This window comes from Centropristis striata, chromosome 21, assembly GCF_030273125.1.
Source record: "Centropristis striata isolate RG_2023a ecotype Rhode Island chromosome 21, C.striata_1.0, whole genome shotgun sequence".
Classification (NCBI taxonomy): Eukaryota; Metazoa; Chordata; class Actinopteri; order Perciformes; family Serranidae; genus Centropristis; species Centropristis striata.
In genome coordinates, this window is record NC_081537.1 from 25,198,630 (window position 1) to 25,217,157 (window position 18,528).

General features: G+C 38.4%; 1 protein-coding gene across 1 annotated transcript in view; it reads left to right on the top strand.

Annotated features, from left to right (window-relative positions):
• The first annotated feature begins 10,771 nt into the window (after positions 1–10,771).
• Positions 10,772–18,528, top strand: part of mapta (microtubule-associated protein tau a) — a 30,350-nt gene continuing 22,593 nt past the window's right edge. Inside the window, 2 exon segments of the mRNA XM_059324274.1 lie at positions 10,772–10,870; positions 14,773–14,938. Coding sequence (XP_059180257.1) covers positions 10,772–10,870; positions 14,773–14,938 — 265 coding nt within the window.

Sequence of the window (18,528 nt, forward strand, 5' to 3'; positions counted from 1 at the left end):
AACGTAGATGGACCGGTAAATCGAGAGCTTTGCCTTCCGGCTCAGCTCCTTCTTCACCACGACGGTCCGGTACAACTATATATATATTTATATATATATATATATATATATATATATATATATATATATATATTTATATATATTTATATTACATGTTTTTTTGTTTTTTATATAATATGTTAATGTATCACAAATGCTGTTGATTAGTTTTTAATTTACAATAACAAAGAGATCATTTGGCTGCATGGTAAGAATTTTTTAGAGTCTTAAATAATCAAACGTAGCAGAGAAAAATAAAAATAAAATTTCCCCTCCCAAAAAACCCCAACTCAAACTAAAAAAAAAAGAAGCTTAAAGAAGTATTTAGACCCTTTATTTATGTAAAAGTAGCAGTAATACAGTGTAGAAATACTCTGCAAGTAAAAGTCCTGCAATTAAAACCATACTCAAGTAAGTACATTTTCTCAAATATAGTGCATTCTGCACGATAAATACTTTTACTTTGGGTATTTTTAAGAAGGCCTGTACTCTGATACTAATACTTGAGTAAAGTTTTAATGCAGAACTAAAGTGTCACTTAATTTTACTGCTATTTTTACTCCAGTAGAAGCTCTGAAAGCTGAATACAGAAGTGTTTTTAATGTGTGCTTTTGTAATATTTGCAGTGTGTGTGGTGCATTAGGTGTTATATAAATCCCGTGTTTCAGATGTTGTATTTGCACTTCTTTGTTTACAGCTCTGTGGCAGCAGATGGCTCGGTGTCAGCAGACAGGTTGCATTTCAGGACAGCCAGTGAGCTCCGCAGCGCCCCGCTCAGGCCTGCAGCGGCACTGCGAGGACGAGCTGCGAGCCCGGCGAGAGACTGAAGACACAACACCGCTGTCTGCACTCAGGTAAGAGCAAACCGGACGGATTTCTTTTATTTCTATCAATCCAGAATCAAAGCAATCACAGCGAGACTCCGCAGCAAACCGCAGAGCTGCGAGCAGAAACGCTGCGTCGTTATTTCTCCATCGGCATTCGTCTTGTCACTTAATATTTTTTGCATGAGGTGGGAGAGGTTGGGCCTCTGAGCGTTTACACGTATAGAAATATCATGCACATGAATGAAATGCGTTTTTCTTCCATCATATTGCTGCACAAACTCTCCTGCAGCGCGTGATTTTTGCACGTTTACGCTGTTTTTCTGTTTTTATTAAATGTAATTGTGCGCGATTTCTCCATCGATCCTGCATCTACAATAAACACAGAAACGTGTTTTTGTTGCAGCCACAGTCACCTCCCTCCACGTACACAAGCCGTGTTTTCTCCTCATTCCCTGCAAAAACAAAAATGTCTCCATCCTCCTCCGGAGCAGGTCCTTCTGCTGCTCCAGCCTCATGCGCGGAGATTGTCCTTGCGCGCTGTAACAAGACTAATCCGCCAGAATATTTATAATCTCATTATTAATGGATCACAAGGGAGGACAACAATGCAATGTTATTTTTCTAATGTACAGTCCAGATTAGCTGCTAGTCTTCTTTGTGTCGTGTGAGTGTCAATGTGGCTCTTCACGTTTTTTCCGCTCCCGTTATTCTGGATCTTTCGCTTCTTTTCTTACATCTGAGGGCCTAAATGGTTTCTAGCATCGCTGTACGTGCAGCACGCAATCCCTCCTTTTATTCTGTAAAAATCTGTGCATCTGAAAAGCAATGCACACACACACTACCCCCCCTCCTGGTTTGTTGCAATCAATTACATATATGTTCATATTCCTACATTATTTAGAGAGCACATTCTGTTGGGAATCGGGCCGATGCGGCGCCTGTGCGCAAATGCCAAGCCCATTTTTCATTTGATCAACAGTGGAGAGTGTGCGCGCAGCAGCGCAGATACTCCGCTGTCACACAGCCCGAGCAGTGAACCAGGCTGCTTATCTGACACATATGGGCTGCTCGGTAATCCGCCCGGGGTCAGCGGACAGGATCTGATGGCACAGTAGGTGCATGAAAAGCTTTTGAACCTGAGTGAAAACAATAGGGCTTAATGCTGTGTTTGCATGCCAGTGGTAATAGGTCTGGAGGACTGGATGGATTTGTTGGGAGTGAATCTCTTTCTTTTCGCCTCCTGACACACCTCTTTCCATCCTCATGGGAAGAGCCAGTTTCTTGTTCCATTGATTTCTGGAGGGAGGGAGGGAGGGCCGGGCATGTTGTAGTCTGTAACCGCAGCTGGAAATCATTCCAACCGGCCAGATGATCCGCAGCCGAGAGGAATGAAAGACATCTCAGTGTCATTTTGTTAATGTTTGGACAGACATGAAGCAGCCTGCTGCAAGTTTCTGCAGCGCTGGAATGAAATGCACTGGTATGCACGCAGTCAGGTCTGACACGGACCCTCCCTGCAGGAACTGCTGAAGTTGAGCTTCAGGTTGAAGGACGGCTGCAGGGTCTAGTAACACACCGATCTCTTTAGTCATTTCATATTATCAGTACGTGTTTTTTGCTTTTTGCATGTTGTTTTTGCGATATAAGATGCTCAGAGTAAGTGCTCTGGAAGTCAGGTGATGTATAAAGAGCAAGAAAGTCCGCGTAGGGAGGACGGAGTGGATGCATGGGTCAAACAAACACACACAGCACCTTGTGCCCCGTGTGAAACATCAACATTGACTACTTTATTTCCACTCAATAATTTGGGTTTTTAAAAATGTTGTGTCCCCTAGAATGTCTGACCTTCACTATATTGACTTGTATCTGTGCAAAGATTGTCACTAGAGACTTGTTTTCACTCCTTTAACTGAAGGAGGAGATGTCTGTGTGCTTCACTACAATCTGAGATTCAAACGTTCACCGTGTGGATAGATCAGTTAAATAACAACTTCAGTTGAGTCGATCAAAAGAAACCTGAAACCTGCAGTACAGAGTCGACCTGTCGGTACAGAGAGTAAAACACAGTGTGACATGGTAGCAGATGTTAATGTGCATTTCACAGCTACTAATGCTGCATCAGTGATACATCAGACTTCTCCTCTGGAGGATCTCTAATCTTTCCTCTGACAGAGAAAACGGAGCAGGTCAACCTGGTACATGAGCAGCGTTAGTGAAGGGTGGAGGCAGATACAGAATATCTCTGTGAGAGAGAAAGAATAAATCTCTTCCAGTCTTTTTTTATCAAGTAAACCATGTTAGATAAAATATTAATCACAGCAGAGTATTTCTACTTTAAAAAGCATCTTGAGTGGAACTTACATACACTACTTACAAACATACCTATTTGAACTTAAAACCAGATCTTTTTGCAAACATAACCAAGTTGTGTTTGAATTCACAACATTAAAAATGTGTTTCAAACTGCAATCTTTATGTATCCTAATATGAGGAGTTGGGAATCAGAACGGGGCATAAAACCTGTAGGAGTCAAACAGAAAATACCCTTTTTGTTATTTTGCATTGATGTAGTTTCAGACGTGTTTTAGCCACGTGCTAAACACAAACAACTGCAGAAACTTGAAGATTTAACCTTTCAAATGGAGCCGCATACGTTTATTTGGGCCTCATAATTCTGTTATAAGCTTTTTCTCAAAAGATTTTTTGGTGCAACTCAAACCAAGCCCTAACCCACAGACAGGTGGATTTTGAGAGTTTAATTGACATGCAGAAAGCTTAAAATGCATAAAAATTTGCATGCTATATTTTGGCCTTCCTATGAGATCACATAGATCATGCAAGAAAAATGTAACTGTTATTATGAGAGGTCTGATTCTTTGCTACATTATTTAGTTTTTGTCTTCGGTTAGACATTGGAGACCTTTCTCCATCTTGATAAAGGTTGGAAGACATTTAATGAAGAGATAATGATTGAAATGAGTGAAGGACTTTAATCGTTCTGTCGATAACAAAGCTGCAGGCTCACTGTGGTCCTCTGGGCCGTTAACTGAAACAATCACTCTCTGACTTCATCCAGTCATCGTGCATTATGAAATGAATCCACAGTGAAGTGCTCCATTTAGCAGAGAGTGACGGCTGCAGCCTCGTGTGGAGGTGACCTCACCCAGCAACAACACCACTGACGTTACTTTTACATCAGTTCTTCAGACTCACATATCTGCCTCAGAGCTGAAAATATCAGGCTGTTCATCTATTAGTCAATAGATGGAAATTAATCTGCAAAAAAACTTTTTTTAAAGTCATTTTTATGCAGAAATGACAAATATTCGTCTCAAATTTGCTGCTTTTTCTGCGTCATAATTGTGAAATTAACAAAGCAACTATTTGAAGACGTCAACTTGAGTTTTTGCAAATTGTGACACAATATTTTATCGTAACATTATTCCCGACACAATAACTGATAATGAGAAGAATCATCAGTTGCAGCCTGAATCTGCTCTCTCTTTCTCTCTCTGTGGTCAAACCACAGAGTTGCTTTTGCTTAAAGTTTGTAATTATTCTTTTCATAAAATCAAACTTTTACAGTTTTTGATTCTGGGGAGTGTCCCTCTTGAGCCAAACATTACCCTTTTCTTTGTGCATGTGCGCATTTAATCAGGTTTACATTGAGAAAAAGAGGAACATGACAGAGTTTTAACTGTCAGCTGCTCTGACGTTCGTCTGATTGAGTCGTCTCGTTAAAGAGAAGAAGAAAAGCCACGGAGAGCTTTAAATGCATTCTTGAAGGCAGTTAATTGGCACCATGCTGATGGAGGAGTTAGGTTCACTTCACCAGGAAACGTGTGTGTGTGTGCATGTGTGTGCATGTGTGTGCATGTGTGTGCATGTGTGTGTGTGTGCATGTGTGTGTGTGTGTGTGTGCAGCTCTTGTGTACATATTGAGACATGCAGCAGCTGGAGATCTTTCCTCTCTGCACCATGACAACACGAGAAGAATTCCTCATGTTTTCAGTTCCATCCTGCAGGAGTGTCATGTTGTTGCACGGCTGCAGGATGCTGCAAGAATTTTCACCCTCTGGGGGCGTCCACTGCTCCCCTGGAGAAAATCTAGTGCTTTTTAAAGTTAAATAATCTCTCTGGTGCTCTTTGAGGCTGCAGCTACCAGGAACTTTGTGCTCATGTAAACAATTTTGTGCTCTAGTAAACAATTTCAATCATAAACACATTAGCTGTGTAGATCATTATTCTGTTCTATTATCCTGGGAAATGATCCATCATGGACTCATCTGTAGAAGTAAAAGCTGTTTGAATTTATCATCTCGTTTTTCCTTTTTTAATATTATCTTGACCTTTCTTTCTCCGGAGTGGGATCAATATTTGTCTTTTATTGTCTTATCATATATAAATAAAAAGTCACACCCACAGAGCCTGGTGAACATTTTTAGGACAATATAAACTATCACGATAAACGATAGTGTCGTTGTGTTGATGTGGTTTTAGTTTTATAACGATTTTAGAGCATACTAACTTCATCCTTTTCCACAACAATTACTTTTTAAATCTCGAGAATATTAAACATTGGAATTGAAATGTGGAAAATAAATATTAAAGCATAAATAAATAAACTACAACCAAAACAATTAAATTAGACTTTCAGGCTCTGTTAACAAAACATTACAATGAGATAATCATTATGTATTTTATTATTAAAATAACATCTGGAAACAGCTGGAATGGCTGCTCTGGGAAATATAGTTTATTTTTGGCAATTCGTGCTGCCTGTTAAACATTTGCAGCATTACTTTGAACACAAAAAAGCACAAAAAGTCACACATGTAAACAACAAAATATCGAGTCCAGAAAAAACTATTGTGTCGAATGATAAGTCGATATAGTAATTATCATGACAGGCCTGGGGATTATATATTGACGTGGAAACAGTCCAGATTTTCTTGTCCTTTTTAAGAGTCAAGCTCCAAAAACCTTAAGTGCATCTAAAGTCGCTTTCACAACCCAAAGTTTAGTCCGTTTCAGTGGAACTTGCTTGTGAACGCTAGTTAGGTTTGATTCACTGTGAACGTAATCCGACCCAGCGAGAACCATCCAGCAGCGTATCATGATGGGATCCTCCCATACTCCTTAAATTTGAGAAATAAAACACATTGATCAGTTTATTTTAGATGAGGCATGTCCAAACTGTTCCAGAAAGGGCCATGTGGCTGCAGGTTTTCTTTCCAACCAAGCAGAAGCAGATCTCAGGGTTCAAATAGCTGATTGGTCGAATCAGGTGTGCTCTTGATTAGTTGGAACAAAAAAAATTCTGGAATAGTTCAGACATGCCTGTTTTAGACTATCAGCGGCCATATAATCTTTAATATCGAATCTCAAATCAAATCTTTATTGCCTGATGAGCTGATTCTTGGTGTATTTCAGGTTTTAGGTGCTTGCGATCAGTCAGCTGTGGTGCAGCTGCTCCCAATAAAATTAATTATTAGCATCTTCTCTGTTTTAGCAGCAGTAGAGTCAGATTTCAACACTCACACGCCGGGTTCAGACAGAGAGTTTACTGTCTAGACGAGGGCGGGAGAATTTTGTGTCAAAGCGACAAAGCAAAAGCGCTGGAAAATCTTCTTGTCGTGACATCACTAGTTAGCATCAGAGTTTGACAAAATTTCCACAAACATGGAAATTTTGCCGACCAGGAACCAGAAATTCATTCAAACTCCTCATGATGAATAAACCAAACTTCATGTGTGAAATTGGTGTAGATTTTTAAAAAATCTGGACATTCTGTCATTTTATTTCTTCAAACTAGAAGCTAATTATTAATTTGATGATACGACTCATCCGACGTGTTGAATCTAGGGCTGCACCGATCGATCGGCACTGATTTCCTTAATTTTGCGGGATCAGCCGATTCTTTTATGTCAAACCGATCTTATCTAGCGATCTTATCTAGCGATCTTATCTAGCGATCTTATCTACCTCCGCAAAGGTCTATTTGCTGTTTATTTTATTTGAATAGCCACAAAGCTGCTGCATTTGGGCATTTGTTCTTGTTTTACTATAACGAAACCAAAAACTCAGGACACTTTATTTATGGTTGCAGTTCTTTTGTTAGTTTGTCCTGTAAATTATTTTAAGTTCAATATTTTATTAACTACCTCAGACATTGTGATTTCCTTTATTTGTTAAAGGGAAATACTGCTGTGTGTGTTATTGTTTTTCAATAAAATAAGATTCAAACATTGAAGGTGTATGCTGTGAGTTATAAAAAAATCGGTATCGGCCAAAATCGGAATCGGCAGGTCAGGCTTTTTAAAAATCGGTGATCGGCTAGAAAATTGCAATGTGTAAAAGGAGACCTTTGGTTCTGTGCGGAGCAGAAACAGTAGCAGTATGATGTGTTGTCGTCCTGCTCCGTCTCAGGCGGAGGAGATGCATCATGCTGTCGTGTCTTTTCCTCCTTGTGCAAACTGGAAGTGAAAGTCAGACTTTGATTATGTAACGTCTTGTTTTTAGAGTCTGACAGGAGGATGAGGATGTGTGCAGAGGTAGCAGGATGTGGTGAACACCCTGCAGGTAACGAAACAAAGAGGGTAAATAAAAGAGACTGCTGAGTCCCAGCAGCAAGATGTTTCCCTGCAGCACTTAGAGAGACGGAGGGCAAAATGGAAACGGCTCCACCTCCACCGCCCCCCCACCCTCCGCCCAGCGCGGGCCGGGCCTGTTGGAGGAAGGTGGAGCCGGTCTGCTGCTGCTGGAGGCTGCTGGAGGAGGAAAGTAGGTCAGAGATGCAGGAGCAGCCGAGCATGAGAGCAGCATCATCGTCTCTCAGCTGAGCTACGAGCACGACAGCACAAACCTTTGTTTCTGTTTGTCTGTTTCAGCACAAATACACCAAGAATCAGCTCGTCAGGCATTAAAATGATCAGAGAAATGTTAAATATTCTCTGCTTTCAGCTAAAAGATTCACTGCTTTTCTCTCTTTCATGTCGATGTTAAAGAAATATCTTTGTCTTTGTCATTTTGCACTATTTTTTAGGTTTCAGTTGTTTTCTCTGCCTTGAATTAGAGCTGAACCGTGATTGGTCTTTTTGATTTATCGATGTCTGCAGCTAATGATTATAGATTATCTCTTCAGGTGTCTAAACACACAAATATTGAGTTTCTAATCATGTAAAATACCATAAAAAGGCAGCAGGGAACCAGAAAATATGTGTCATTCTGCTCAGGAAAATAATAGAAACAATTAATCGAATATCAAAGAAAACATTTTGACAAGAATTAATCATTTAAATATTTTTTCAAGATAATTTGCTAAAGAAAATCTGTCTCCATCCTCTAAAATGTGAGGATTTTCTTTGTTTTATATGATAGTAAACTGAATATTTTGGGGGGTTTTGTGACAGTAGAAGCGATTTTAAGACTGTAAACCTGTGAAGGTCACTTTTATAGAATAAACAATTAATTATTTGTACGAAATCTGTCTGAAAACATCCTGCTAGTGTAAGTGTGTCCTGTAGTCCTTAGGTTAGTGTTAGGGATCAAGTTTGGTTCAGATTTACTGTCTATCTTAATTTAAGGGTCCAACTCCAAAAACCTTTAGTGCATCTAAAGATGCTTTCACAACCCAAAGTTTAGTCCGTTTCAATGGAACTCGCTTGTGAATGTCAGTGCGGTTGAATTCGAGATGTTGAATAAAGTGACAAAAACAAAAGACGTTTATAAAATAATTGGAGATCAACTGGAGAAGAATTTGTGCACGATAGATCAGATCAGAGTCAGGATAAAAAAAAACGTCACAGCAATATTTCATGGTGTATTTGGCTTTGTGTTTCTTTTTTTATTTCCAACTTTCCAACCAATAAGAAATACATCTGCGAGTATTTTTCCAGCCCTCGCCTTCGTATACGCTGCTCAACAAATCTTTTTTTTTTTTTATTTGGTCCGCTTACATTTCTACACAACAGGATCTCCATAATACCCGTACGGTTCACTGCTAAAAAAGCTGCAGTTTCTGTGGATTTAGGCTACAAAAGCTCTAAAAGACAGTTTAAACAGGAAATAAATGAAGTGAATGAGTTAGGAGGACGACAGAAAAAGTTGTTAACTTTTGTTTTACATGGGAAACCAACGCTGTTCTCCTGCTCTCATTCTGTCCGTTATCATTTTTGTTTTAGAAAGGTCCTTTGGTCATTTTGTGTCTTTTTTGGTAATCTTGTGTCCTTTTTGGTGATTTACGTCTTTTTTTCTGTAATATTATGCCTGTTTTTCACCATTTTGTGTCTTTTTTGATCATTTTGTGTCTTTTTTTGTAATTTTGTATCTTATTTTGGTTCTTTTTTTGCCATTTTACTTTTTTTTTTTTTTTACCATTTTGTGTCTTTTTTTTGTAATTTTGTGTATTTGTTGGTCATTTTACGTCTTTTTTTTGTCATTTTGTGTCTTTCTTGTGACAAACCTGTTCTCTTCAGTTTGTTGGACCTGTTCTCCTCCCTCCCTCCCTCCCTGAGTGTGACATCACCATTAAAACTCCACATCACCCTCAATCATTACTGCTACGTCAGCAAGATGGAGCAGAGGAAAGTCTGAAACGTAAATATGAGTCGGATTCTGCTGCCTGTACAAACGATCTATACTGTTGTTTATGAGGGGAGACCAATCTGCTCTGTGAAGGAAACTTGACTAAATATTATAAATTTCACACTGATTCAGACAAACCAGATGGACTCGGATTGTGAAAACGCCCTAAAAGCATCTTTTCGTTCGTGCCTGTCATGTTTGTTGGTTTATGTGTATAATCACTTAACAGAAAGCATTTTGCCCACTTTGCTGCATCACACTGTGTGGGCAGAAACACTCAGTCTGAGCCTGTCCTGCTGCTGCTCCTGGAGCTGTGTCAACACCCTGTTGACCGGCTCCTCTCAGACCGTCTTAGCTGGTTTGCTCGGGAGCCAAGATTATATTTTCACACGCCCCTGAGAGGAACGAGCTGCATCAGCAGACCTCTGAAACCTCTCTGCCCCTCATCAAGCTGCGACAAAGAGCGCTGTCACGTTCTTTCTGCAGCAGGTGAAATGTGTGTGTGTTTTTGTCCCAGAGCAAATTATGAAGCCTGGACCCCCCTGACTAACTCTCAGGTTTAGAGTCTGACTCAGACCGACTCCTGTAATAAAAGCTGCTACAGACTAATGTAAATATAACCAGCAGCAGCAGCAGGATCCAGCTCTTATCAGCGGATAGTGTTTGCTCTCTGAGCTGCAGGATGTGAGCGAGTCCTCAGAGTCTTTGTTGGCAGTGAGTGCAGCTCGCTCTCTTGTTGTTTGGATTCTGTCATGTGTAACGCTACAATGGCCGTCCTGTCCCGGAGCGCTCAGACTTCAGTATTCATCAGGATTTCTATGGGACGCACAGACATCTCTTTATGGTTTATAATAAATCTTCACTCACTGTTCCTTTAAATGCATCTTTTTAAAGGACAAGTCTGCTGTTATTTTAAGTTCTTCTTAGTGTTACAACCCCCATGTAAAGACAAGACCATTAATGGGTGTGTGTGTGTGTGTGTGTGTGTTTATGAGTGTGTCAATTTATGTGTGTGTGTGTGTGTGAGTGTGTCAATGTATGTGTGTGTGTGTGTGTGTGTGTGTGTGTGTGTATGAGTGTGTCAATTTATGTGTGTGTGTGTGTGTGTTTGTGTGTATCAATGTGTGTGTGTGTGTGTGTGTGTGTGTGTGTGTGTGTGTGTGTGTGTGTGTGTGTGTGTGTGTGTGGCTCTCAGCTGGCTTGAGACCTTTGAATCGCTGCTCAGATCTCCAGCGCTGCCATCACTGTAGGTCTGCTGTTGGCACCGTTTGTTGGGGGATAGAAAAGGTCCAATCAGAGCTCTGTGGGCCGGATTAAGAATGGGGGCGTTGTGTTCCTGCACCGGAGCCAGAAAAATGACAAAAAAAGGCATGAAAGTGTCCGAGAGCGTGGGAGAGATCGATGCAGCTGTGCAGGCTGTAAGTCAACTTATAGAGATAATAACTCTTAAATTTGTGTTTTTCCTTAATGCAAATGTTAAATTAACGGCTAATAATAATGTTGCTTCAGTGTTGACTCACAGTGATGTTGGGGGGCGGGGCTTCTGGTCAGTGGGCGGGTCTCCTGATCGGTTAGAGCAGAAATCTGAAATTCAGTCTTCAGATTATCAAGATCAGAACCACTTATCTTGAGCATTAAATATTTTTTAAAAATCACAAATATTAAGATTTGTTTTTAAAAAGCCTAGTAAGAAGTGCACCGACAACCCACCTGCTTTAAACACAGCTAGGTTCTCTTTTAAAGCATTTATTTGATTTGCAAAGCAATTAAAATAGGCAATTTTATTGACCTGAATATCTGTTCTAAACATCTTCAGATCCACAGTTGTACATTTTTTATATTCATTTCAGCTAATGGCAGTAAAATGTTGTACTATGTTACTATTCCAAGATAATTTATTAATAAGAAGTTGTTTTTTTAAGAAAGACAAGAAGAAGAAAAAAGGTTAAAGCTTCTACAACCGCCATCCCAAAGAAGTTGGGACTCTGTGCAGAATATCCCAAAAATTTTAAATTGTTGTATAAGGTGATTTTGCTCAGGAGGAGTTAAAATGTTTTACTTTGACAGAATAAATCATAGTGCATAGAAATAAAGACATCTACTGTTAAGTTAATGAAGAATGAGAGAAATCAATAATTTAAAAGAAAAAATAAATAAATAAATAAATGAAGCATAAATAATTAAATGAAAACACAGAAAACATAATAATAATATTTATAATAATAATAATAATAATTAAAAAAATAAAGAACATCAATTTAAAAAAATACATAGAATTAATTCCAACAAGGAACACACAAAATAAGCAAAACAACAACAACAACAATGATAATAATAATAATAATAAAAAATAAAAATAAAAAACAAATAAAATGTATAAGAATACAAAGAATTAATACCAACAAGGAACAGATAAAATGAGCAGAAAATTAATAATATTAACAATAACAATAATGCTGATAATAAACTAATAATAATAATAATAATAATAATAATAATAATAATAATAATAATAATAATAATGCATCACTGGCAAATTTTTAGGTGGAATATTTTCTTGCATAAGTTGACCATTCCTTTTGTTTTTATTGCCTCTCCTGCATAAACTTTAGTGATGTTTGGATCTTGTAGCGCTTAAAAATGTCAATTTATTTCACCAGGATTATGCAAACTGTCAATATTCTATTTTCTCACATAGAGAAAAAGAAAAGTGTTTCTGCTCCTTCTGAACACTGCAGCATTCATCAAACAAACATGAGCAGATAGTGACTTTGTTGGCACTATTTTCTTGTAATGTGTTGAATTGTATTTGTGCTGTAATCAGGGCGCCACTGGAAATGAGAGCTTGCTCTCAAGTGGCCCTCCCTGAATAAAGGTGAAATGAAAAAAATTATGTATGCGTGTGTGTGTGTGTGTGTGTGTGTGTGTGTGTGTGTGTGTGTGTGTGTGTGTGTGTGTGTGTGTGTGTGTGTGTGAGACTGAGTCAAAACTAACTGCAGTGCGTGTTTTTGATCAGTGTGTGTTTTTGGTGGAGCTCTGTGGCTCAGAGGAAGAAGATTATACTTAGTAGGATTAAATTAGTTTGTGGTTTTGTTCTTTTTATGGAGTTTATTGACATTTATATCACCAGACTTCTGTTTTTTCGTCTTACAGACATTAACTGGAGATTTATAGTTTCAGACGGAGGATGTTTTTAAATCTGAAGTGTTCTTTGGCCTCGTCTTGTCCCGTTCACATCGTTTGTGCTGCAGACGTTGTTCAAACAGCCGAGGTCAGCAGATATGAATGTACACAGAGAGGAAGGTCACACAGCCGAGCCAAGGCGCCTTTATGGTCCTGAGTTACCACGGCAACAGTTTGGGCATTACTGGCTGTAAAGAGGCGATTGCATCACTGAGAAGAGTTTGTGGGGAAAAACTAAAGAGGAGTGGGGGGGCTCTGCTTTAATGTGAAGGAAAGTCATTAAACAAGTAAAAATGCTGCAAGTTTTACTACAAAATGTACTTGAAGTATCAAAAGCACTGCAGAAGTGTGGTCCTTTAACTAATATATTATCATATGTGATAATAATATATTATTATATGTGACTTATATTATAGTCGAGTTTTTAAGTGTTTTTGGCTCTCTTTGTTTGTTTGTTTGTCAGTAGGATAACAGAAAAACTGCTGCGCCGATTTTAATGAAATTTGGAGTGAGAGTTTATCATGGGCAGAATAAAAACACTTTAAATTTTGGAGCAGATCTGAATCACGATGCACAAATAATTCTTTACTTACGTTAATGCACAAAATTCACTGCATGTACACAGTGCCCCTTAAAGTTGGAATAAAACAGGATTGTGTCTGAAAACAAAATTATTCCAACTTTATGGGCGACCGTGCATAATAATGTTAAATATTACTTAATGAAGTTACTGTTAAATAACTGAGCCTTCAGAGCACCTTTGCAGAGTCATAACGGTAAATCCACATAAAAAAAGTTTTTATTCCAGCTCAAAATTGTACTCCATATAGTTTATATCGGTTAGCTGTGTTTTTTTCCTCTTTAAAATCAGTATCAACCTTAAAAAACCCAAATCTTTCAGACTCAAAACATTAATGCTACAAGAATTATTTACGTTTAGAGGAGAAATGTCTCTTAGGTGGAAAACAACTCTGGTTTAGTGTTTTAGTTTGTAAACTTTTCATATTTTGCTATAAATAAATTTGTAAAGTAACTTGTAACTGCAGCAGTCAGATAAATGTAGAGGAGAAAAAGGACAAAACTTTCTTTCTTTCTTCAAAATGTCAAAGTACCTTAAACCTAACCAGAGGACACTGTGCGAATCTACTCAGTTTCTTTCACCACCAACAAACATATTAAACATAGTAATCAGATTACTTCCTGTTGCTGACTGTTGATAAACTGTAAAAACTCATGATATAAACAGTCTGCCGCTTCCTCCTGCAGCAGCTGACAGATTAAAGTGTTTCTGAGGCAGCAAAAATAAATAAATCACAACAAACACGGAAGGAAAGAGCAGTTTATTACGACATAATCTGTGTGTGTGTGTGTGTGTGTGTGTGTGTGTGTGTGTGTGTGAGAGAGAGAGAGAGAGAGAGAGATTCGGAGTGAATCTGCTGATGTAACAAGCTGCTTGTCTTTAATCTGACAAATAATCCTCTTTTTATGAGATCTGACTCAGGACGCAACTTCCTGTCGCACAGTTACTATGTAACTAAGTACATTTACTCAAGTACTTACTAAAGTACAAGTCTGAGGTACCACATACGAAATCTTAGGTCAGTCTGACTAACGGTCAGCGAATATGCCCTACACACACACACACACACACACACACACACAGACGCTTCTTGCTTTTATAGATAGATATTTGTCAAACAAATGTACCTTTAGTTGTACCAGGCACTAAAATGAACAAGAAATTGAAGAAAAAAATGGTCTAATATTTTTTTCCATGACTGTAAGTAATAAACTGTGTTAGTTTTGTGTTAATCTGTCAGTTATAAAGAGTTTCCTGCAGCTCTGAGCCGGTTCAGGTTCAGTCGTGGTTGTTTAGGAAGTAATGACAGTGAGAGCGTGGTGCACATGGACACAGCGACTATTTTTATCTGTCAGTCTGTAACATGAAGCTGAGTCTTCACGTCACGCTGTAAAAATAACCCACTCAGTGTCTGTTTACATGTGGAGGTGACGGACTCGTCCTGCACGCCGCTCAGCAGAAACGTGTGACTCGTCATATGTTTCATCCTGGAATAACTTTCATCTCCTCCTTCTATCTGTCTGTCTGTCCGTCTGTGTGTCTGTGGCCGTCCTGCAGCCTGACCTGCGACCGGCAATGGACTACATGAACAACGCCTCCAACAGCTACAGCTCCGGAGACACCATGAGCTCCTCTCTCGCCAACATGACCATCAACGACCAGCACCACCAGGAGAACGGCGTGCAGGCGGGACACAGAAGCCCCGGGGACGCCAAGATGAAAGGTCAGCACACCGTTATTATTTATACAGCAAAATATGACAAAGATTTACAGTCTGTGCAGCACACGACGCACTTTGTCCTCCATTCAGCTGAGAAAAACTCTCTAGAAACAGTTGGAATGAACTGGAAGAAACTTCTAGAAGAGCCACTGAGAAGCAGATCCTCAGTGATGCAATAGTTGCATGTCTGAAGATCAGAGCAGTGAAACAGTTTTGCCAACAAAGATGCTCCTCAGTTTGGGCTAAAAGATGAAAGTAAACACACCTGATAGAGCAGAAACAGAGATCCAACAGGCTGCAGGTGCAAATATACGATTAAATATTATCAGGAAGTCGAGGTTGATGATTGTGAAGATTCATCAGGCTGAGAGAAAAGATTTTACTGCAAGTTATCAGGATGTAAACAGCAGAAAAGGAGAATCAACTAAAAATGAATCTGCAGAAAATTTAAATGTGGTTTGTTGACGTTGCAGCTTGTTGCATGACGTCATTTTTTGCAGGAGCCAAATATCACAAAGATTTACAGTCTGTAGCTTCCAAAAACTCTCCAAAAAACACTCGGACAGGAAAGAAATGGAAGAAACTTCTAGAAGGGCAACAGAGAAGCAGATCCTCAGTGATGCAATAGTCGCAAGTTTGTAGATCAGAGCAACAAAACAACAGAAACACCATTTTTGTCAAAAAAGATGAAAGTAAACTCACCTGATGCTCAGAGCAGAAACAGACATCCAACAGGCTGAAGGTGCAAAGTTATGATTAAATATTATTCAGGAGGTTGATGAATCTGAAGGTTTATCAGGCTGAGAAAAGATTTTACTGCAAGTTTTCAGGACGTAAACAGCAGAAAAGCAGCATCACCTAAAAATGACTCTGTAGGAAATGTAGATTTGATTGTTTGAAGTTGCAGCTTATTGCATAACGTCATTTTTTCCACATTTCAATTCCAATGTTTAATATTCTCCAGATTTAAAAATTCATTGTTGTGGAAAAGGATGAATTTACTATGCTCTAATATGGTTATAAAACTAAAACTAAAAAATTATAACATCGATACAACGATATTATCGTTTATCGTGATAGTTTCTGGGAAAATATATTGTCCTATAAACTGTGTTATCGTACTTTAACCTCCTTCATGAAAAGATTGTGAGTCGCTCCAAAGTCCTGTTGATGTGCACGTCTTTTCTTTTGGGCGTGCATCTTTAAACAACAAACACAGCCTTGCACAGAACCACAGCTCCTTATAAAGCGTTCAGATGGAGCTCTGCAGAGTTTCAGCTCTACTTTGTTTTAATCCCACTTTTACATAATGGGCAGAAGAAGACATGCAGCTGTAATCCAGACATCTGGGTCAGGAGCTCCTGCTGCATCCTGCATCAATAATCAGCCCTTTAAACATGAAGAGGCAGATTTAATGAGTGACAGGGAGAACGGCCGAGCTGTTTGTAGACAGATTGTTCAGCTTGGCAGCTAATAATCAGTTCCAGTTTCTTCTTCTCGTCCATCCTTATCAACCATACGGCCCATTAGTGCGTAGCCTAGCCTTCCCCAGCCTACAGCCTTCTCTAGTGCGCTCGTTCTCCCCGTTCCCACCCCACATCATGTCGTATGCAGACAGGAAGCAGCAGCAGACTCAGTCCGCTCCGTCTGCAGGGGTAGACAGCACGGTAACCAGCGGAGCAGCACAGAGTGAGTACCTGAGTCTGTAGAGGTAGTGTTAGTGTTAGTGTTAGTTAGCTGTGTGTTAAAGGTGAATGTAGAGCAGTTTAACCCTCTGGAGTCACGATCACATCACAGCTTCATGATGTCACAGTGTTTCCTGCTGTTAAAGTTCTGCTTCAAACTCCATGACAGTGTCTGTTTGATGACGGTAGAACAAGTAAAACTGGAGATAAGGTCACATATACACTGTAAAAAAAAAATCTGTTTAATTTACAGTAAAATACCGGCAGAAGGTGCAAAGTTATGATTCAATATTATTCAGGAGCTGGTTGAGGTTGATGAATCTGAAGGTTTATCAGGCTGAGAAAAGATTTTACTGCAAATTATCAGGACGTAAACAGCAGAAAAGCAGCATCACCTAAAAATTGCTCTGCAGGAAATGTAAATTTGATTGTTTGACGTTGCAGCTTATTGCATAACGTCATTTTTTGCAGGAAGTTAAGCATCGCCCAAACATCACAAAACATCACAGCGTCAAACCTTCATCAGTGTTTCCTGCTGTTAAAGTTCTGCTTCAAACTCCATGACAGTGTCTGTTTGATGACGATAGAACAAGTAAAACTGGAGATAAGGTCACATATACACTGTAAAAAAAATCTGTTTAATTTACAGTAAAATACCGGCAGCTGTGGTTGCCAGAACTTCACCTTAAAAAAATGACTGAGTGGGTTTCTACTGTAAATGACACTGTAATTTAGACTGAGTAGTCCCTTTATTTTTGGGGCAACTGTGTCCTTGTGACATTATGCTATTTCTTAATTTTATATGACTGTTTTCTACAGTTTAAAAGTTTTGTACTATTCTTTGATTTAAAGTTATTAAAGTCATCTACTACGGTGATATTCAATTTTTATTTTTAGCTCTATTTCTGATGTAATTTGAAAGGGGTTTACTGTAATTTCTACAAACATTTTTTTACAGTGTACACACAAAGTTGGAATAAAATACTTTTTCCTAAGTTTATATCTTCTCAAAACTTTATGAATGAATATTTTCCAAACATATTATAATAAATATGAAAGCACAATTAACAGGATTGTGTCTGAAAAATAAAATATTCCAACTTTATGTGCGACAGTGTATTTAATATAAATATATAGAACGAGATGTTCTCCTCATTTTACCTCTGAGATGTTAGATTTGGAACCAACATTTACAGTTTTTCACTGAGCATGATCGTGTTCTGATTAATAAAATCAGATTATTATTATTTTTGTTATTCCACAAACAAACAAAAAAACACTTTAACGGGGGAAACGCAGTAAGAAAAATTTTACCTGAAAACTGAAAAACAATAACGGAAAAAAGAAAAACTTTTACCGGGAAAAAATAAAAACTTAACCTTCGAAAAAAATGAAACTTTATGAAAGTAAAAAAAAAAACTTTAACAAGGAAAAAATAAAACTTTAACTGGGAAAAAATAAAAGCTTTTACTAGGGGAAAAAATCATTTAAGAAGGAAAAACAAAAAAAATATTCTGGAGATAAGTAAAAAAGTTGAATGAATGAAATGAAATGAAATAAAATAAATTTAAATCAGATTTTATGTTTTTTGTTGTTATTTTTGGTTCTAATTGTTGATCCAGTCAGTCAAAGTGAACAATAATAATCAGGTCATAAAGGTGAGGTTGATACCAAACATGACCTGGTAAAGACAGTTTATATACAAACAGAAAGAGAGAAAATAATAACCCAAACTCCAAAGGGTTAATTAACGTGTTTGTTAAAGATAATGTCTGTTTGAATTTGTTGTAACTGTTCAAACCTTAAACCTTTCTACGATCTGACTGATGCAAATGTTTTAACCTTTTTGATTCAGTTTTACAGGAAGATCATCTTCTGTCTCGTTAACCCTTCAGTGTCTGTTTCCTC